This window comes from Dendrobium catenatum, unplaced genomic scaffold, assembly GCF_001605985.2.
Source record: "Dendrobium catenatum unplaced genomic scaffold, ASM160598v2 fragScaff_scaffold_313, whole genome shotgun sequence".
Classification (NCBI taxonomy): Eukaryota; Viridiplantae; Streptophyta; class Magnoliopsida; order Asparagales; family Orchidaceae; genus Dendrobium; species Dendrobium catenatum.
In genome coordinates, this window is record NW_021318775.1 from 2240259 (window position 1) to 2262303 (window position 22045).

At 35.2% G+C, this 22045-nt stretch overlaps 1 protein-coding gene across 2 annotated transcripts; it reads left to right on the forward strand.

Annotated features, from left to right (window-relative positions):
* Positions 1-305: 305 nt before the first annotated feature.
* Positions 306-20991, forward strand: LOC110105039 (65-kDa microtubule-associated protein 5). Of its 2 annotated transcripts, XM_028693525.1 has the most exons (12): positions 306-493; positions 586-718; positions 1475-1678; positions 1765-2019; positions 2099-2314; positions 4027-4182; positions 4292-4451; positions 5831-5982; positions 16045-16132; positions 19363-19436; positions 19523-19597; positions 20549-20991. In XM_028693525.1, exons 2-12 carry the CDS (start codon positions 641-643, stop codon positions 20810-20812), a joined length of 1722 nt encoding a protein of 573 aa, XP_028549358.1. In that variant the 5' UTR covers positions 306-493; positions 586-640; the 3' UTR covers positions 20813-20991. The 2 variants fall into 2 exon arrangements, with proteins under 2 accessions (XP_028549358.1, XP_020690051.1); XM_020834392.2 differs by having other exon boundaries at positions 306-718.
* Positions 20992-22045: the final 1054 nt, after the last annotated feature.

A 22045-nucleotide genomic window follows, 5' to 3' on the forward strand; every position in this document is an offset into this window, starting at 1 on the left:
CATGCATTAATGCACATTGTTAGTATTTTAGAAATAAATTTGAATATGATACAATAAAAACAATAACAAGTCTTTATACCACGTACTATATGGGGTTAGATACATGAATATTTTTTCTCTATTATACCATATTAAAGGTCAAATTCTCATTTAAATGTAATAAAGAAATGTCATTCCCCCCCAAAAAAAAAAAAAACTGTTAAAAAATGGCACATGGAGATTTTAATGTAAGGTTAAAACTGTAATTAAACCTCTTTCGGACCAAAATCCATAGATAGTAAAATACGAATACATAGTTAACAAAAGAAACGCAGTCCAAGAACCAACGGTGATGGGCTCCTGGTGTTGCTGTGCTGACGGAATGAACGGCCAACAGAAGCCAACACAGATTCCTCTGCGGCGCCGGAGACGGCGGAGACAAAGCACAAGATTAATTCTTTAATTTTGGCGCTTTTAAATTTCAAAATTCTCTGCTCTTTCCAATTCCTTCCATTGGTCCTGTCTATCTCTCTCTTACTCACTCTCTCTCCTCTTTATATTTTTTCTTCTGTCTTCCTTAAAAGAGTTCACCGAAACCCTGGAACAGATCGTTTATTGTGATCGCTAGGGTTTGACATATCGAATTTGAGGAGGAGCAAATATGACGTCTCTTTCACAGTACCCCATCGAGGCGCCAATGGAGGCCACTTCATGTGGTTCTTTACTCAAGGAATTGCAGGTTCTTTCATCCTCTTTAATCTCATTTCTTGCCCCTCAGCACCCAAAAACACGCATCCCTTGTTTTCTTATTTCTCATGCTTCTTTTTTCCTTCGATAAACGGTCAAAATTTCGGAGATTTGGATAAATTCTGAAGTTCAGAATACGTCCAAGTTGACTTTGGGTCCTATACAATTGTATTTTCCTTCATATTTTTAATTTTCTTTTTCTGCCCGCTACCTTTTCCTAGCGAAGAATTGTGCGATGAATGTTACGAATCCGGCTTGAACTGTTATATTTAGTTGGAGATTCTATATCTCAGTTATTTTCAGTTCCGGCATCAGTGCCAATGTCTCTTTTTTCAATTGATTGCATGGTAAAAAGCCAGACTCAGAATAAATGATATCATCCTAAAAAAAAACAGAAGTTCGAATTTTCCCCCCACCATCCTATTCTATTAAGCCATTTACTGTTTGATTTACGTGATGCAAGAGAAGTTTTGTTTATTTTGATTTATTTTATTTTCTTGCAGCCTTATGTATGTCCTGCTCTAAGTTCTGTTTGATTTACGTAATAAAATGTTTGAGCTGTGAATTGGTTGCATTCAGGGATTTTTCCCCCCTCATTTTATATTTCCTTTTCTTTGGCTGACTTTAAACTGCACGGGATATTACAACCACAATATATTGTTTGATTACGCAACCAAATTTATGGTATTGTTATCCTGTTATGATACTTGTTTTTTAATTGTCATGGTGGGTTTTATGTGAAATTTAGATTCTTTGGGATGACATTGGCGAGACTGACCTTGAAAGAGATCGGATGATACTTCAACTTGAACAAGAATGTCTAAATGTCTATAGAAAGAAAGTAGATCAAGAAAGAAAGCACAAAGCATATCTGGTACAGTCATTGGCCGAGGGTGAAGTTGAAGTCTCTAAAATAATCTCTAGCTTAGGAGAGCTGGGGCAAACCATTCAGGTTGGTTCCTTTGTTATCCATTTCCTGTCTGTGGCCCATGTTATAACTTCAAAATGTTTTAATGAATTTCTGCTTTTTTTTTTCAGTTAGGAAAACAAAAATGTACGCTCAAAGAGCAGCTTTCTAAGATAGATCCATTGCTGAAGGATCTGAGGAGGAGGAAAGAGGAAAGGGCTAAGGAATTTTTAGAGGTTCAGTTGCAGATTGTTCACATCTGCACAGAAATATCAGGTGACGTCCATTCAAGTGGTTCTGCGTGCCCTCAAGTTGATGAACGGGATTTGACCTTAAAAAGGCTTGGAGAGTTAAAGTGTCAACTTCTTGAGCTGCAGAAAGAGAAGGTTCTATTTTGAATATACTTTTTCTGTTAATAAAATTTAGCTACACTGAGCCACTGACACTGTTTCTGTTTTCTTACAGAATACGAGATTACAGAAGGTTAATGATCACATTAAGACAATATATGAACTATGTAGCATATTATCTAATGATTACAATAAGACGCTCCTTGAAGTTCATCCTAGTTTTGTTGATGCTGTAAACACCCAGTCAAAGAGTATAAGCAACGAGACACTTGCTAGACTGGCAGGAACCATCAATTCACTGAAGCAGGAGAAAACACATAGGCTGCAGAAGGTCAATTCATTACTTTTTCTGCTTAGGATGGAAAATTTAACTGATTGCATTTGATTATCTTCATAGATTTAATGTGTATGTAACATGCTGAGTAATAGTGAATTAACATCACTCATAAATGTGAGTAAAATTAAAAGAAAGAGTAGTACACCTCCAATTAAAATTGCAATAGGTCCCCTCGCTGATACCCATGTAAATATTTAAAAATGTCACCCGGCTGGAAATGAAACCCCAAAAAGAGGGAAATTTACATACATACCACTTTATTTAATGCTATTTACATATCTAACATCCAAAATTTTAATATTACATTCCTATCACTTATATAAAATTTTAATATGAAATATATCACTCCTATATTTCATTATCACCACCCATACCACCCTACAAACTTTAATATTTCATTCCATACACCCATTTTTGTTTGATTGGTGATAGACTTGTAATATTAAAATTTTAGGTGTTAGATATCTAAATAGCATGAAATAAAGTGGTATGTATGGAAATCCCCCAACAAAAAAAATCGTTGACATGTCATGTTGCAGCATCCCATAAATTTTAGCTGCTTTTGATAATTTGGTTTCTGATTTTGGCAAATGTGGAAGAACAATATAAAGCTATATCTAAAATATTAATGACGAAGGCTTTACACTTTCTATCAAATGTCATTGATCATACAAGACTAAATCAAAATTTGACAAATAGGTATAAAATATCATGCAATATTCATTGGGAATGAAAGGAAACGGGAATGGATGAAGCTGACCCCCAAATTTGGGTTAAGGCTTATTATGAACAACATAAACATGTAGTGTAACTATGTAAGATCTAGGTATGCTCATTTTTAGGATAATAATAAAAATATATTACCACTCTCCAAAATTTATAGAGTTCAGGTTAGACGCTTTAGTTGAAGACCCTTGAGATTATTCTCTTTAGGCATAAGGCTTTTGCTTTGTAATTTATTTTTGTTTTAGTTTTTTAAATTAACAATTTTATGTAATTGATTGGTGTTTCACTCTTTTCATTGACTGTTTATAATTTTTTTTTTATTTTAAGAAAAGAGAATAAAGAAGAAAATATCTTCTACCATAAGTAGACGGTGATGAAGTATATTTAACTCAATCCCTCTGTCAATGGAGAGTTCATAAAAAAATACAACTTTTCTTTTTCTTTCCTAGTCTCTTAATTACTTCGTCATCTAGAGTTATCTATCACAACAATTCCAATGCTCATCCGTGCTGAACAGTGGCAGTGGATTGAAATCCAGTGCTCTTGAACTCTTATTAGTTACCGTGGTATCTGTCGAAGGGTGAAAATCAAAAATAAATTAATCTTTTTATGACATGTAGATAAATGCTTTTAATAGAATTTTGTTCACCTTCATATTGATGAAATGCATAAAAAGGCATCTAAATTGTTAAATGTCATCTGATACGTTGTTTGGATTAAACCATTTACTTTTTGTAACACAATCTTCCTGTCGTACAATTAAATTAGACAATAGATTGTGAACTTATGTAAATTATTTCTATCCGGCTTCCTTCTGTTTCTATTTATGAACATGTAATTTTAACGTTTTGTGTTGCCCATATGCTTCCAAGGTTGAATCTTGTGGAAGTTCTCATCTGAATCTAAATTTTAAACTGTTTATCTTTTGATTAGTTATTTTTGTCTCCCTTTGCTCAATATTTTCTTCTTCTTTCCCATAGCTTCAAGGACTTGCGAGTATGTTGATAGAGTTATGGAACCTCATGGACATTGCCATGGATGAAAGAAATAAATATGACCATGTCACTATGCTGATATCAGCTTCTTCTGATGATGTGTTAGGCCATGGTTGCCTTTCAATGGATGTGATTGATCAGGTAGTCATCTTTTTTTAAAGATTATAGAAAAATGGAAATCCTATTTGTAGCACTTTCAGTACGTTCTCTTATGTCACATTGAACATGTTCTTTTCCAAAATTATTTTAGGTGGAACTTGAAGTAGGGAGATTAAACATCCTTAAGGTCACTAAAATGAAAGAGCTTGTCTTAAAGAAGCAAGATGAGCTTGAAGAAATCTATAGAGGAGTCCACATGGATTTTGATAGCGATGCAGCACGACAGAGGATTATAAACATCATAAATTCTGGTTGATTCATTCACCCTTCTATTTAGGATTCATTTTCATGGCAAATGACTTCGTTTCTATATACTACATTCAATGTGCTGGTATTATTATGGGTAAAACAATGTTTTCTCATCAATTTCTACAACTTGTCACATCATTTTTGAAGATGACACTTAGATTGGATTTAATTACTATCAAACTATGAAGTGTCCTCATTTCAAGAGGGTATCATTTGCGGTTGGGCACCATTTTGGATACTATGATACTCAAACACTAATGTTAATGGTGTTAAAAACACCATTTGGGCAAAAGTTTGTCTAACACATCCTAACTAGTGTTATGTTAGGAGGGTGAAATAATGGGAGCCAAGTTGAGCTCACTAAGACTTCATTTGGGATAGTTTTTTTACTGCTTCTTAAAGCGGGTTTTTAGTACAAAAAATTTAATTTTTGTACTAAAAGTTGCTTTAAGAAGCAGTAAGAAAACAATCTCAAATGAAGCCTAAGTTTAACAAATTGAGCTCTATTTGACCTTTGTTTTCTTACTCTCTTAATCAATGGTATTAGAGTTTATGGTCTAAAATCTAAATATGTGTTTTACTTATTTTTTGTGATTAAGTGCTCCAAGTTTTTTTTTTCTCCCATCAGTCTTGTTGGGTTCTATAATTGTTGAGTAGTTTTCAAGAGCGTTGCAGCTTTGACGTATGCTCTATTTATTGAGTAGGCTCTTTATGCATAATACCATATGATATCGAGAAGTTTTCATTTAAGGTATGGACTCCTCTGGGAGGAGATGAATTTGTCCTGCATCAGAATTGAAATAAAAATTGGACTCTTAATATACTAAGAGTGGTCTTTCCGTATTACCTTAAACTTTTGGGTCAATGGGTTCCTTCCAGTAATTTATTGGGCTCAACTTGGGGCCCTAACTTTTTGTACGCGTGACAAAAAACAATGTGGGATAAAGGCTTGATGTTGTTATTGTTGTTGGCAAAAATAATGCCACTATGAGAAATTAGAAGTACTATGACATAATGGAGTTATGATTTTATTATTTTTTAGTTGTCATGCTTGATTTAGAAGTTTATTAGTATAACACTGGAAGTTATTTTTTATTTGTAATAATATGAAACTATATACATTTTTTAAATGGTGCCCAACCCATGCCCTTATCCATTATTTTTTAGAGAAATTTCATTTTTATTATCATGTTGTCTTTAGTCACGGTTCCACGTACATGCATCATGGTTTTCAAGTTATCCGTGTGTTGGAATTTGCTCCTTATATGCCATCGAATTTAAGGTAAACTGTAAATATGGTTAAACATTATCCCGTTTTGAATTATTGAATCTACATGATTAATTTGTTTAATAGCATTTAAATATCCTTATTGTTTTTCAGGGAAAGCAGATCTCTCTGTATTGCTTTCTGATATGGACAATCAGATTTCCATGGCTCAGGAGCAAGCTGCACGCAGGAAAGACATTTTGGAGAGGGTGGAAAAATGGATATTTGCATGCCAGGAAGAAAACTGGCTTGATGAGTATGAAAGGGTAAGATTAGGAATCATCTCTATATATCTGAGTTTATGTTTTCAAATTCTAATGCGAATATTAGGAGTCATTCTCTTTATATTTGAATTTGTCTTTTCAAATTCTATATATATTCTTACTAACCTTGTATAACTTTTTTTTATTAGTTGCTATTTGGTTCTGCATGCACTTTCTTTCGTAGTGACTTGCTCAGTTTGGATCATTTTTAGTACACGCATTCCCACTCATACATATCTTTCGTAGTGACTTGCATACATACTCTTTTTTAATAACCTTTTGTAGTGACTTGCATGCATACTCATCTCTTTTTCCTCTTTCTCTCTCCTTCTCTTTCACTTTTTTTCCTCTATCTCTCCTTCACTTTCTCTCTCTCTCTCTCTCTCTTAGGTTCTCTCATTCTATCTCGTTTCTCTATTTAAAAGAGAAAAAAAAAGAGAAGCAAATATATATTATACCCACCTCATCGACTCGCCTTGTACTCGTCACCGTCTTGTTGTCATGGCCTTGTGTGCGAACAATAAACTTACAAACTCCCATAAAACCATCAAAATCTTGAATGCGACATGCTTGGAGTGATGAATTTCCCTCGTCGTCACCGTCTTTTAAAATTAGATACTTTTCCCTATGAATGAAGACTTTCTAATTAAGCCAAAATAGTGCACTGTTGCGTATCATGGGTCGAACAACTATTGTAACGGGTTGTGTATGACCCATTAAATCACCTACGCAATTTTGTTTGTACGTTCTTCGAATGCATAGTCCAAATGTATTGAGTGCGTGCAAATGCATAATAAGATGTGCCAATGTACTAACGAGCGTGCTAGCACATTATATTTATGCATTGAAGATCGTGCAAGTATACTAGTACATTGTATAAGTACATCAAGAAAAGTGCAAATGTGTCATGCAAGTGTGCCCTGAAACATACAATTGTATTATACAAACATACCGTAAAATGTAGAAATATGCATTGCATATGCATCAAACAATGTTTGCAACATATCACATTTTCTAAAATTATTATACTTGAATGTGCTTTGATAAATGTGTTTACATCCATCAGAATTTGCACGTGCTAAAAAAATGAATCCAAACTTCTCTCGCTTCGAAGAGTGTTTAACTTTTATATAAAAGCTACAATCATTTTATAATATGCAAATTCTCTTCTTCAAAATCAAACTCATTCGCATGTGCTCCTATATAACAACAACAATAAGCCTTTATCCCACTATGTTGGGTTGGCTACATGAATCTTTTTTCTCCATTGTGTCCTTTTAAGAGTTAAAATCTCATCTAAATCTAATAAAGAAGGGTGTCATATCTAATATTTTATAATCATGTTTTTTTTAGGTCTACCTCTATCTTTCTGAACATAAGTCACATCTAAATGCTCAAATTTAACATCTGATATTGCTGCAAGGTCTGAAAATAATATGAATGTGAATTTCATCATCTTGAGTATGCAATCAACCCATTTTTTTTTTAGTATGCAATCAACCCAAAAAGCATGCAATAACTTTTAAATATCACAAACTCATTTTAATGTTAGATTCAACAAAAAGTAAGCATATTATCAAGTGGACCACTCTATTTATTAGGCATAGTTATAAGTCACATATTTTAAGTCCGATACTCTTCCTTACATGGACTAGAGTTGATATGACTTGAATCTCTTGAGAGGTGTCTGAATAATAAATTTCAATTTGTTCACCACAAATCCTGTTCTCATGAATGAACATATGTTGACCCATGGTTTAAAATTGCACAATATGAGGCTCGCCTTTGCGCAATTCCAGTAAAAAATGCCTCGATGCTTACGCTTCGAGTTTTTTTAATGAGGTTTGTGCCTCAACTTGGTTGAGACCGGTTTTGAGGCTCGGCTTGTCTCACTGGCATGAGGCTTACGCCTCATGCTATATATATTAAAACTTACATAAATCTTGAAGTAAATGCCCGACATTGGACTCTATAGGAAATGAAGAACCCCTTTGTCTCACTCGCATGATTCAAATGAAGAACCCCTTAGTGATGACAGTGCTGATGACTTATGAGTTCTTATGTGATATGTCATTGCTATTTATTTTTGGAAGTTGGAATTATATGTTAATGAAAAGAATACAGGGATTTGGGAAAGATAGAATTTTGAGTTGAACTATATTTCATGTTGTCTTATTATTAAGATAATTTGATTTCACTTCATATCTTATGTTTTTTTATGTTTTATATTATTCACTCATTAGTATATAAAAAATTTATCATTTTATGTTTATGCAATCTTTTGATTTTGAGGCATACTACTCAAAACGCCTTAGGCTTAGGCTTACTCCTCGCCTCACGAATGAAAAACCCCTCAATACTCGAATACACAATTTTAAACATTGTGTTGACCTTCGTACCTCTTATCCTACCTAAAGCCTTCCTGAAATCCCGCTGATATTCCTACAAATCATCGCCGTTCGAGTCGCAGGATTTCTGCTCGAATCCTTTGTTTGTTCATCTGCCCTCGCTATTAAGACAGCAGTCAACGAAGCCTTCGGCTTCCGTTGTTCAAATCTCACACAAGCGAGCCTCGATCTCACTTCCTTTGCTACTCGAACACTCGACCTGCTCCTTCGTGCCTTCAAACGAGCAACTTCCTTGACAAAACTTACCAAACTACTCCAAGTACACTCGAACCAAGCCTCCGGCCGAAGACCCTCGCACACAAGTCATGATCTCTCAACTGTTTGTTCCTCACTCCAATAGAGCTCGTGCCCACTTTGACCTCTAGGACAGATCCACCAGTCCCTAACCTCAAACCTCTCTGCCTTCTCCTCTACACCTCCGACTGATCCACCTTTGTTTGCAAACCAAATCTAACCGAACTTCACACGTCAATCTAGCCAGCAACAACATCCACAACCTATCCCGATCTCCACACGACAGTTCATCATAATGATGATTCAAATGAAGAACCCCTTAGTGATGACAGTGCTGATGACTTATGAGTTCTTATGTGATATGTCATTGCTATTTATTTTTGGAATTTGGAATTATATGTTAATGAAAAGAATACTGAGATTTGGGAAAGATAGAATTTTGAGTTGAACTATATTTCATGTTGTCTTATTATTGCGATATTTTGATTTCACTTCATATCTTATGTTTTTTTATGTTTTATATTATTCACTCATTAGTATATAAAAAATTTATCATTTTATGTTAATGCAATTTTTTGATTTTGAGGCGTACGCCTCAAAACGCCTTAGACTTACGCCTGGCCTCACGAATGAAAAACCCCTCAATACTCGAATACACAATTTTAAACATTGTGTTGACCTTCGTACCTCTTATCCTACCTAAAGCCTTCCTGAAATCCCGCTGATATTCCTACAAATCATCGCCGTTCGAGTCGCAGGATTTCTGCTCGAATCCTTTGTTTGTTCATCTGCCCTCGCTATTAAGACAGCAGTCAACGAAGCCTTCGGCTTCCGTTGTTCAAATCTCACACAAGCGAGCCTCGATCTCACTTCCTTTGCTACTCGAACACTCGACCTGCTCCTTCGTGCCTTCAAACGAGCAACTTCCTTGACAAAACTTACCAAACTACTCCAAGTACACTCGAACCAAGCCTCCGGCCGAAGACCCTCGCACACAAGTCATGATCTCTCAACTGTTTGTTCCTCACTCCAATAGAGCTCGTGCCCACTTTGACCTCTAGGACAGATCCACCAGTCCCTAACCTCAAACCTCTCTGCCTTCTCCTCTACACCTCCGACTGATCCACCTTTGTTTGCAAACCAAATCTAACCGAACTTCACACGTCAATCTAGCCAGCAACAACATCCACAACCTATCCCGATCTCCACACGAGCTGCTACCAGCCATACGATTGCAATCCCTCCTCCTCTGTTACAGTGCTTATCGATCTTACCTCAACTTGTAAAACTTGACTCCAGGGTCTTGCTTCACCTTGATCCAACAGAATTCCCTAGCTTTGAACCTCTCTTTCGATCCGACGTCAATACCTGTTGACCACTTTTATGACTCTAGTTGACGTCCATGCAGCAGCTCACGTCTCCAACCGACACAGCTTTATATCCCTGCAGCCACCTTGTCGAGCATATATATATATATATATATATATATATATATATTGCTATCTATTATTAATTATTATCTTAATTATTATTATTAATAAATAATATTGTTTATTAATATTATTACCCTTTACTATTAATATTATTATTAAAAAAACCGAAAGAGAGAAAAAGAGCTAAAAAAGAAGGGAAGATAAAAAAGGAGAAGAAAAAAAAGGGAAGAGGAAAAAAAATTGTGATTTCATTGTCGACGTACGCTCAATCTTTGTGTCCTTGACATCACTACGTTGCATCATTGCTTACTTAGGTATAATGCCCCTAAAACTCAAAACCTCTAAAAAATCTTGCTTTCTGCGCTAGCGGCGTGTCGAGGGATCACGAGAGCGTGGTGGGAGGGAACTCGGCGCGGCACTTGCGGCGAGACGGGTAGGCCTTTAAGCTCTCTTGTAGCGTGATGAAGACAAAATTAAGTACTTGTGCATGTTCTACAGTGCCTGTGGGGAAAAATCATGACTTCTTTCAAACAGGTAGATCGAAAACTCCTACGCGCTCTCGTAACGTGGTAAGGTTGAAGACCATGACTATGGTGCCTCCCGACACTTATCCTACGCGCTTTCATAGCATGGTAGGAAAGACATAGCTCCCGAAATTCCCCTTAAATGTGGTAGATGCTTGCAATGAGGCATGTGTGTAAAAAGAAAAAAAAAGAAAAAAAAAGAAGAAAAAATATAAAAAAAGAAAAAAAAAGAGAAAGGAGAGAGATTTGCATTTTCATTATAGTCACAACCATCGACACCATACTCGTGCAGCTAGGGGTGTCAATTATTGACACGACTCGACAACCCGACCCGAACCCGACTCGAAAAATCCAGGTTAGGGTTAACCCGTTTAAGAAACGGGTCAGGTTCTAATTTCAATTTTCGACCCGTTTCAAAAAAAGGGTCGGGTCAACTCGGCAACCCGAAAATGACCCGTTTAAGACCCGGATGCGTTCAAATCTGACCTGAGATAGCATTTTGCTTCGCTTATTTTAATTTTTCCCGCGCGTGGAAGGCGAAACGAGGGATTGGTTCGATTGAATGTCGGTCATGTCGTGTGGGTCCTGTGGGATAGACAGACAGTGGGAGGGAATCAAGGCCTCAAGTCCTAATGGATTGGACGTCGTTTGGTGACTCTGGTCCGCCTGGCCAGCCGTCGCAGGTCTGCTCTCAGCTCCTCTGCATGTCCACGATCACTCCGTCGAGACGTCGAGTTGCCTGTACCACCGGTCCGCTCCTCCGTCGGTCACTCGATTCGCTCCTAGCCTCCTACACTTCAGTTCTTTCCTGGCTCCTCTGCGAGTCCCTACGCGGCGCGCGTGGCTCAACACGCTGAATTACAGAGGGGAAATCTAGATTTGTTCGGGTTTGCGGGTCGGGTCAACCCGGTAACCCGAGCTGGTCGGGTCCGGGTTGTATATCCTGACCCGTCTAGCTACACGGGTCGGGTTCGGGTCAACCCGTTTATGCCTTGGTCAACTCAGGTTGGACCCGAACTCGACCCGTTGACCCGAATTGACACCACTACGTGCAACTATAACTTCTAAAACTCAAAAAATTCCGCTCTCGACGTTTGAGGTGAGCCAGAGGACCCCTTATACACACTTTCGTAGCACGGAAGGAGGAGCTCGGTGCAACGTTTACGACGAGGCGAATAGGCCATGTACACACTCTTATAGCATGGCGGGGACACTTTTAAGTACCCGTATGCTCCTCAGTGTTGGCGGGGAAAGAAATTGTACATTTTCAAACAGGTACCTCGAAAACCCATACATGCTCTTGTAGCATGGTGGGATTGAAGAAATACAACTGCGGTATCGCTTGACACCTACCATACATGCTTTTGTAGTGTGGTGGGATGACTCAGACTCTTGAAATTTCCCCTATACGGGGGAGACGTCGGTAGGTTGCCAAAATCTGAACTGAACAGTAGAACAGGGAACTTGATTTGAACAAAAATGAACAACAGAGAACTTGTTCTGAACTCAAATGAACAATGGCAAGGGACCCAAAATTAAATCAAGTAACAATGGACTTGAAATTTAAATGAATCACAAGGGATTTGAACTTGAATGGAACACATGGAACCTGACTTTGGTTTAACAAATGAACAATCAAAATCTAAATGCTTAATAAATGAATCCTGATCATTCAAGTGGATATAAGTGAAAAAGCAATGCTTTATGGTGGGCTGGGGGAAAATTCTTTCATCTCACGCACAAGCAATAATTAATATGAATTTGTAACTTGATTGCAAGTGACATTTCAAAACCCTTAACTTACATATGAGCGATGGAAAGCTTGTAATGTTCATGTTAGACATCCACAAGCCTGTACAAAGAAACTTAAAAGCATCAATGGAGGAAACTCCTAATGGATGTGTTAACTCACTAGAAGGGTCCCGACGAATATGTTGATGATATACGCAATGAGTGTGTAATGCAACGGTCTCCTTACGACCGACATCTGCTGACTTGTAACTACATGCAACTGATCCCACGAACACTAAAAGATACAGAATTGAATGCACAAGACTCTCAATAAACATCATATATCAACAATAAATGAAGTTAATTGATATATAACACATGTGCTTGTTGAAGAGGCGTGATAGTCGTAATGAACACGACAATGTGCTTATGAAGTGTGTGCAACAAATGTAGTGGCCTCCTTGCTATCATCACCACTTAACTATAAACGAACACATCAAGTCATCTACAATGGATGTGGTGCGAGTATAATGAATATCCTTCAAACACTGATGAGGCGGTTGTAACAAACGTGTCAGCTCGTCTGCAAGCAACAATAACAAGCAGATTGCAAGGACGAATGTTCCTTTGCGAACATAAAGAAGTGGATACATGAATAAAGAAAGCTCACTTAGCAGTCAACATCAACTGGCAGGTGAATAATCAGCTCATCCGTAAGCATTGAAGTTTTCTAATTAAGAGGGAACTATTTAGGAAGGTTCATAATCAAAGGGGAATTATTTATGAATCTTTTAATTACAATTGGAAAAAGGATTATTTAGGACAAGAGATCTAATTTGAATTCAAAATCTGAGAGAGAATTATTTAGGTAAGAGGAGGAATTAAGGGGGATTATTTAAGAAAGTTTTAATTATAATTGGGAGGGAATTAATTAGGAAAATAAATCGAATTTGAATTCAAATTTTTGAGAGAATTATTTAGGAAAAGGGGGTTGATTTGGGAGGGAATTATGAGAGCCTATTTAAGGCTTAACAATAGGATGATTTCAGGATGTTTTTTGGAGTTTGTTGAAATTAGAATTTCTTAGGTTATTTGGGCTCTAGCCGGAAGCTAGGGATTTGAGAGAGCCGAATCTTCCTCTCGAATTGAATATCCAAATGTATCTTGCTATTTTCTTTCTTATATCTTATAATAAAAATAGCTTTGGTTTGTTTTTCTTCCTAATTTCTTATTGTCGCTTGCTGATTTCGAGAAAAAGTGCATCCAATTCCTATCAAATTCATTCTCAAACAGTCTCTTGCCAGCAAGGACGTGACACGTGTTCTCTAACTGACGATTTTGTGGCAAAATGATATCGTAGGTAAACGATTATGACCGGAGCTCTCTGAACTGGGTGGTTTGCCGCCAAATGGAACCACTAAATTACGGTCATGACTAGAGCTTGTATGCTCCCCAATGGTACTAAATCCTTGAGATATGAATCAATATGATATAATCAATAGGGCACAAAGCCCTTTGTTAGCTAAGGTTGATTCAAAATTGTCTCCTTAGACAAACATTCACCCAGGTCTATAAGGTACCCTTGGACGACGCAACCCATGGCTGTCGACAAGGATTCTTCTGTCAGGTTGGGTCGACTATCTCCTCCGACTAAGTAGATCAGGAATCATAATAGTCCGGGATGATGGAATCATGAGATCTTGATTGGGCTCATCATCATTTATCTCATCATCTGCTTTAACTGCAAGATGGTGAAATTTTTAATTTTAAATATCAAAATTTCAAATACAAACCCATTCTGCTACTATACACTAGAGAACACATACATATTTATACGTATATGATTGAAAACTAGCCTTAATCAAAAGTTCTCTGTCATTATCGGGAGGGTTAATTAACTATAGGGGTTTGCGCCTATATGAAGCCATAACTTAGATCTTAAAACCTCGCAAAATGAGAGCGAAATCTCTAGGTAGTGTCTTATTTCAAAACCAACCTGCCTACTAAAAATTTACCCCATAACTTAATCCGTTAAAACTCTTTTGAAAGCAGGGGAGGCCGGGGCCCGAATTTTTGGAGCCCACAATAATATACTGTAGAGTTCTGAACACATACAATCTCTTTAGAGATCTCTCTGGAAGAAATATATATTCTTATGAAAAATACAGTAAGGTTACATGAAGGACTCCAGTTAGACCTGAGACTATTTCCTTTGAGGAGCATCTTAGAAGTAAGCTCAATAGCCATTAGAAACTAGCATCTCTCCTCCATACATCGGAGGCTTGAGCAGGTCGCATTTCTTTCGGCTGATCACAAGCCTTTCTACACTTTGTCTTCTCTTATTTGCCTAATGCAAATATTCTCTATTCTTTGTTTAAAAAGTTAAATTTCCTATTAGATCTATGTTTTTACTTAATTTTTATTATTCTGTTTAAATGATTTTTCATATTTCAGATTTGTGTATTGTGTTTAGGTATTTACATATTGATTTAATGCATTAGAACAAATTAGTTGGTGGCGATCATAGAAAATTTATCAGTAAAAATAATGGCGATTTAGAAAAATTAGGTTGTGTGGATTGTAATATTAAAAAGTTAGTATTTCTTGATGCTATATAGTAATTTAAAAAAAGTATTCTCAAATTAGCGGTGATGTTAATTATATTACTATAAATATAATTGATGTTGATGTATTTAGTGGCTATGGTAATTAGTTTGTTAATTGTGTACTTAATTTTTAGATTTGTGTATTGTCTTTATGTATTTACATATTGTTTAAATGTATTAGAAAAAAATTAGTTGGAGGTGATCTTAGAAAAATTATTAGGAAAAATTAGTAAGTGGTGGTATAGAAAAATTAGTTTGTGGTGATTGTTCTGTTAAAAAGTATATAGTAATAAAAAAAAGTATTTTCAAATCAGGTAGTGGTGATGTTAATTATTTTGCTATTACTATAATTAGTGTTGATGCATTTAGTGGTGATGCTAATTAATTACTTAGGGATAATGTGAATTAATTAGTTTGTTAGCTATGATGTTGATTAATTGGTAGTTATGTATTTAACTTATATATGTTCTAAGAAGATGGATTATTTTTAGTCCTATCTAATTTCTCACTTTAAATTTATCTAAATTAAAAATTGGATTGAAATTTGAATTTATGTTCCTATTTGTGTAACTTATTTAGCCTATGATATCATAAATCAACAGCCTTAGATATACAAAAAGTTCTCCCTAAATGGAAATGATTAACAAAAATTTTGTTAGTAGAGCTGAGCTTTTTATTCTTTTAGCAAGTCAACAAAAATTTTTATTTAGAGGAAAAAGCTTAGATGCCTTTGTTCTAAGTATACTGGTTAAGCATAACTCTTGATAAAGTAAAACTTTTCTTTTTATCTAATCACGAGCATTGTGTGTTTGTTAGTATGATATTTCAAAAAGTTTTTCATCTCCTAATTTTAGGGGTGGTTAGGTAAGTACTGAAATTGGATTATCTTAGAAGATATTTGCAACTATAAGAACGTCCTAAACTAGTTAACCTTGCGCTATAAATGTTAGAAAGCCAATTTCAAACAACTTTTGGTTGAAATCATCAAGATTTTTTTTTTTAAATCTATTAGAAAGCTAGTATTTTATAGATGCTAGTTTATATTTTTGATCTCTACGAATGATACAGTAAAATTTATATAGGTTTTTCAATATTTTGTAAACAAGTTTTTTTTTAATGTTTTCAACAGGATCAAAATCGCTACAGTGCTGGTCGGGGAGCACATATAAACTTGAAGCGTGCAGAAAAAGCCAGGCTATTAGTCAGCAAAATACCATGTAATCTTTCTTTATGAAGCTTACACCTAGTGATGTCTATTTTTGTTGTTCTATTATGTAGTACATCTTTACTTGGAAACTCACGATAAATTTGAAATAGCTTCATTCTGAAGGATATTTGTATATTGTATGCAGCGTGCATGAACTTGGAAAATTAGTGTTATCCTTTCGTGGATCTTTTTGATGACTGAAAAAATGGGAAGATACTCCTGGTCCTTCAATATTAGAAACTAATAATACAAGTTAGGATCCATGTGTAAATACATGTAAATGGCAGCCCACAAGAACCCAAATAAAAGCAAAAAATAGAAAAAGTAGCCTATTTCCCACAAAGCCAGGCCTTACCTACTAAACATTGTTGTCAGATCTAGGATTTTCAAGGAAGTCATGAGTAAACTACTTGATTATGCTTGGATTTTCTTAGGTGAATGGGCTTCTTTTGTTGCATGTTTGCTTATCATGATTGGAAAAGCTTTCATGATTATTATCCAAATAATAAACGTGGATAATAAGTTTATCATGGCTTGGTTAGCGGGTTGGTTGGCTGTTACTATCTGCTAGTAATACTTATCAGTTTTGTTCCACTCAGTTTTAACTGGAATTGGGAACTGGCCCGAGTATCAGCACTTCCAAGTTATCAAAAACAAGTCTGAAGCCGAAATGGCTGGATTTGGATATTCAAAATCTAAATCAGTTCCTTGTGCGAAGAGGATTATTGATTTATCATTGATTTGAAATCTCGCAATCGTAATAGTTGCAAGAAAATTGTTATCGGATTCCTTATATACTGTTATGACTAGACAAAGTGGTTTAGTAGCTAATGGAAGTGCTTCGTAAGACTTGCAAGAAGTAATACAGGTTAATTAATGAATCAAAAATAAACTGATGAAGCTTTATGGTGATAATCTAAAGATATGCAAGGACATAGTGAAAGCAAGAGAGCTTAATAAGTTAAGTATGAGTTATCTGGTATGCCTTGGAAACAAACATAACAAACAACAAATAGGAAAACTACAGTAAAACCAAAGCACTGGCGGATTTTGTATTAATACTTTAATAAGAAACAACAAGATACATGTGATCTACAATTTGATAGATAGATCTACTCTCTCAATCAACCTAGACGCCGCAGGAAGCCCTCAAATAAAAGAAATATAACAAAACAAAAATTCAGTCATAGCAGAATCCTAAAATCTTAGACAACTCCCCTTTTGATAACCCTAGAACACAATAACATAAATAAAACCGTTCTAAATAATTTAAATATAATTTAGGAAACCTTTCTAAATAATTAAACATAATTTAAAAAATATTCCTAAATAATTAAACATAATTTATGAAATATTTTTAAACAATTAAACAACTTCTCCTTGATTTCTCTTCCTCACATAATGAATAATAGCTTCCCTGTGTCCCATAAGGTGCCCCCCTTTTGACGTATCAATACTCCCTTCCCAAAGAGCCACCTTTTTAGAACACAATAACACAATTAGAACCTTCCTAATCAGCATAAACATAATTTAGGAAATATTTCTAAATAAGTAGAATATTCCTAATCAACATAACTCATCATTAGGAAACCTTTCTAAATAATTAAACATAATTTAAAAAACATTCATAAATAATTAAACATAATTTAGGAAATATTTTTAAACAATTAAACAACTTCTCATTGATTTCTCTTCCTCACATAATGAATAATAGCTTCCCTGTGTCCCATAAGGTGCCCCCCTTTTGACGTATCAATACTCCCTTCCCAAAGAGCCACCTTTTCCTCAAGGTGGAATGTTGGAAACTGCTGCTGAAGAATATTTTTTCAGTTGCAAAAGAAAATGGGGGAGTAGTAATCTTGGAATGCATCTCCTTGTTGGATTCACGTGAAACAGTTATAGCATGTTTGCTACTTAAAATTCTATCAACAGTTTGTTTATGTGAAATAATACAAACATTTTTCTTTCAATTTCTCTTTTGTGAAGAATCTCTCAAAACTCGTGTCAGCATAACAATTATTGACTTGGTTTTGAATTATGAATTAACAAAATCTCTAGCGGTAGAAGAATGTTCAATTATTTCAGAAGAAAATGCATTGCCCTTAAACCCTTAATAGATTTGATAACTTTCTTTTATTCTGCACTCAACTTATCCACCAAGACTTTATGTGAATTTGAAGAATAACAAGGATCAGTTGGTACATAATTTCTTGTTTTCTCTGAAGTCTCTTCATTATCTTGGCTTATGAAGTCATGATGCTTGCAGTCTTCAATGCCATTTTTATTTTCTTTTGAGAGATTTGTAGGTGAATGAATTTCCGCTAATGCACTTTTACCATCAACATCCAAGGATGCTTCAGTTGAATCTTTATCTACACCAGGACCAACAATCTTTATCATTTCATTCCATCAATCTTGCTTGGTACAACTCTCTAATTTTCTCTCGGCATATCATTTTCGTGATTTCCCCTTATTTTTGACGGAGTCGTCTCAGCTTGATTCTTTAACATATATTTCATCATCTCCTTGATATTTCCAAACCTTCCTTCAACAGCTGAAAGTTGCTCATTCAACGATCCCATATTAGTTCGCAGCTGCCCTACTTCCCACTCCAACCTTTCTTCCAATGCCTCCACTTTTCCGGCCATCGGCCCCAAGAAATTGCTTTGATACCAATTTAATACGCCTTGAAAAAAAAAGCAAACAACAAATAGGAAAAATGCAGTAAAACCTAAGTGGTGGTTGATTTTTGTATTAGTACTTTAATAAGAAATAACATGATACAAATGATCTACAATTTGAGAGGTAAATCGACTCTCCCAATCAACTTAGATGCCGCTAGAAAGCTCTCAAAGAAAATAACTACAACAAAGCCAAAATACAATCATAGTTTGATCCTAAAACCTCAGACAACCCTCCCTTAGATAGCCCTAGAATACAATAACATAAATAGAACATTTCTAAAGAAGATTTCAAATATTTGATGATTTACAGTGTGAGTTAGCTGCATTAATCATTTATTTTCCATATTTTGATTTTTGTCGTCATGCATCTTAAGCATTTCCTATCCTGAAGTACTGGGCTATTATTAAGAGAAGTCAGAGTAGTGATCCAAAAGAGAACATGCTTGCTCACAATGATCACCTTTGCAATCTGAAGGAAATAGAAGGCGTATTCTTGTAAATTTATTAATCTAATTGAGTTATTAACTGAACATCTATGCTAATTATTAATTTGCAGCTCTACTAGAAACTCTTACAGCCAAAGTTAAAGCTTGGGAAAGTGATAAAGGAGCGTGTTTCTTGTATGACAAGGTAGAATTCTACCTATCCAGCCTTTCATCTTTTTCACCTGATATATTCTATCCGGACTGGACTCAACATAGTGCTCTATGTTGCAGAAATCACTCCTAGAAACCTTAGATGAATATGCTATCAAAAAACAGCAAAGAGATGATGAAAGACGCAGATCAAGGGTAGGTCTTATATGAATTTATACTGGTCATCATTATTGTCATCTCATCTATCTGCAGGCATCTTTTTGAATATTTGCATATTTAATTCCTATATACGCCATTTGGCATTAGTTGCTTTTTTGGCTAAATTGTTTTTGAACTTTTATTATTTTTCCTAATGATATGTATGGCTTCATCTAAGGAATGACCTTAACACATTTACTATGGGTTTTTATGTGCTAACAATTGAATTGCAAACCCCTATCTGATACATGGATGCAATGCCTATACGCATCTACCAATTTCCCAACCATTGCAGGATTTGAGGAATTGGTTTACATAGACTTGCCATTGCTTTTAGGCAAGTGGGTTGTTTATAGGGTCAAACTTTAACCTCCAAGTCACAAGTGGGACAACTTAACCACTCCCATCTAGTAGGCCCACACTCTATGTATGCACTACATTATTGAACCATCCAGTTGCACAGATGAATTTTATTTGGTTAATGCCTTGAATTAATCTCACGCCATAATTTTTAAATACGCTTCTGAAAATTTTTCTACATGCAAACAACAGATTGAAAAATTAGGCTTCGTTTGAGATGGCTTTTTTAATGTTTCTTAAAGCATATTTTTAGTACAAAAAAATTAATTTTTTACTAAAAGATTATTTTAAGAAGCACGAAGAAAACCGTCCCAAATGAAGCCTTAGTCTTACCAGACTGCTAGAGTCAATATAGTGCATTTTTTTTCAACAAATTATTTCAAGGTCTCCCCATCTCAAAAAGATGCAAATAAGGTGTTTTCTTTTCTTCTTTTGGGTCAAAAATGAATAGAGTATGCTTTTTATTTTTTACATGATCTTGGTGTGGTATGCCCATCTTTGTACTAACCTGTTGTAAACGAATTCATAAATCTTTTATGATGCCAATGATTGATCCATAGGTAGGAATTGATTGTATTTTCTTTGCAGGAGCATAAGAGATTACAGGAGCAGTACGCTACAGAGCAGGAGGTTTTGTTTGGCACAAAGCCTAGCCCATTAAGGAACTTATCAGCTAAGAAACCCCTGGGTCAAAGCAATTTAAACTTGCAGGGAGGAACTCCTGTTGGCCGCCGATTCTCAACACATTTGTCAAGACCAGTGATTTTATCAAATAGCAAGGACAAGAAGGATGGAAACAAGGTTGCTACAGCAATACCATTGAACTTTGTTGCTCTTTCAAAGGATTGCTGAGTGCTGAGATGGCCTCTTGCATGTTGTATCTCACTTAACCAACCAGAAAAGAAATAGCTTTGAAAAGATTAACCACTAAAGTTAGAACTCATCTTATGTTACAATGATATGAAAACTGCAAGTTTTCGGATGGAATATGTACGGATGTCAGCTTTGTTTAAATCTTGATAGTGCTTCTTTGCAGGACTTTTTCTCTGGTGCATATCTTCTTGTTGTGAATAATGCCAGAGGTAAAATTTGCTGCTCTGGCTTTTCTGGTAAGGAAGCAATTGATTAATGCTTTTAATAGTCCTACAAATTAATTTCTAAAATTAGTAATAAACTCTGCCTTGGTAATCTTTGCATTCATTTTTTTTGTTGGAATTTCTCACCTTGCTATCCTATCCACCTCCCTTCTACTTCATCATCAAACAGAAATACTTCTAGTGGTATTGTTATGTTCTTGGGTACTACATGCTATTAAATATTTTATCTATCATTAATAGCCAGTTTTTTGCTATTTGGGATTCTACAGCTTCCTTAAATAATGATATGGAACATCTATAAATGTTTATCATCTCTTGATTTGTTATGTCTAGTCTTCTTACTTGGTGCATCACTCATTACCTATGCAAGTATACTGACAAGCTGTTAGAACATATTGGGACTGTTGTCGTACTATGTCAATTATGTATATCTTGATTAATATGACCTATATATCAACTAATATAATTCTCTTTTCTTATCCAACAAACATCAAATCCAATACACATACATATATATACATTAATCAAGCAAATTCAAGGAAGAAAAATCTATACCACCCTCTTCTACCCAACTTATAATAAACCTTATGGCTCTTGTTAAAATTCAATTCTTTTAATAACTTTCACTCTAATATCATTTTGTCACACCTCAATACCTAAATTACCTAAATTGAAAGAATTATATCTTTCATCTCTTATTTAATCTATCAGAGCTCTTATAAAATCATTAATATAGATTAGTCTAAAGGATGCAAATTTATAAATTATATACATCAATGTTGATTTAATACGTCCCCATCGACCGCCATACAAAGCTTTTCAATGATTGATGGCCAATGTTTGCCAGACATTAACACCTAACTCTCCTTTTATAATTCACCCAATCTCTCGCTTTATTAAAGAAAGGCCAATAAAAAATACTCAAGATCACGATATAATAAATCCAAAATCTCAAAATTACTCTTAATTCCATAATACAAGTCTTCAT

Bases quoted from the DNA above. Each gene is read 5' to 3' on its own strand.
- LOC110105039 (XM_020834392.2), top strand. From the start codon at position 641: ATGACGTCTCTTTCACAGTACCCCATCGAGGCGCCAATGGAGGCCACT. The intron at 719-1,474 runs GTTCTTTCATCC...TGTGAAATTTAG, and splicing joins CTTTACTCAAGGAATTGCAG to ATTCTTTGGGATGACATTGG. The intron at 4,183-4,291 runs GTAGTCATCTTT...AAATTATTTTAG, and splicing joins CAATGGATGTGATTGATCAG to GTGGAACTTGAAGTAGGGAG.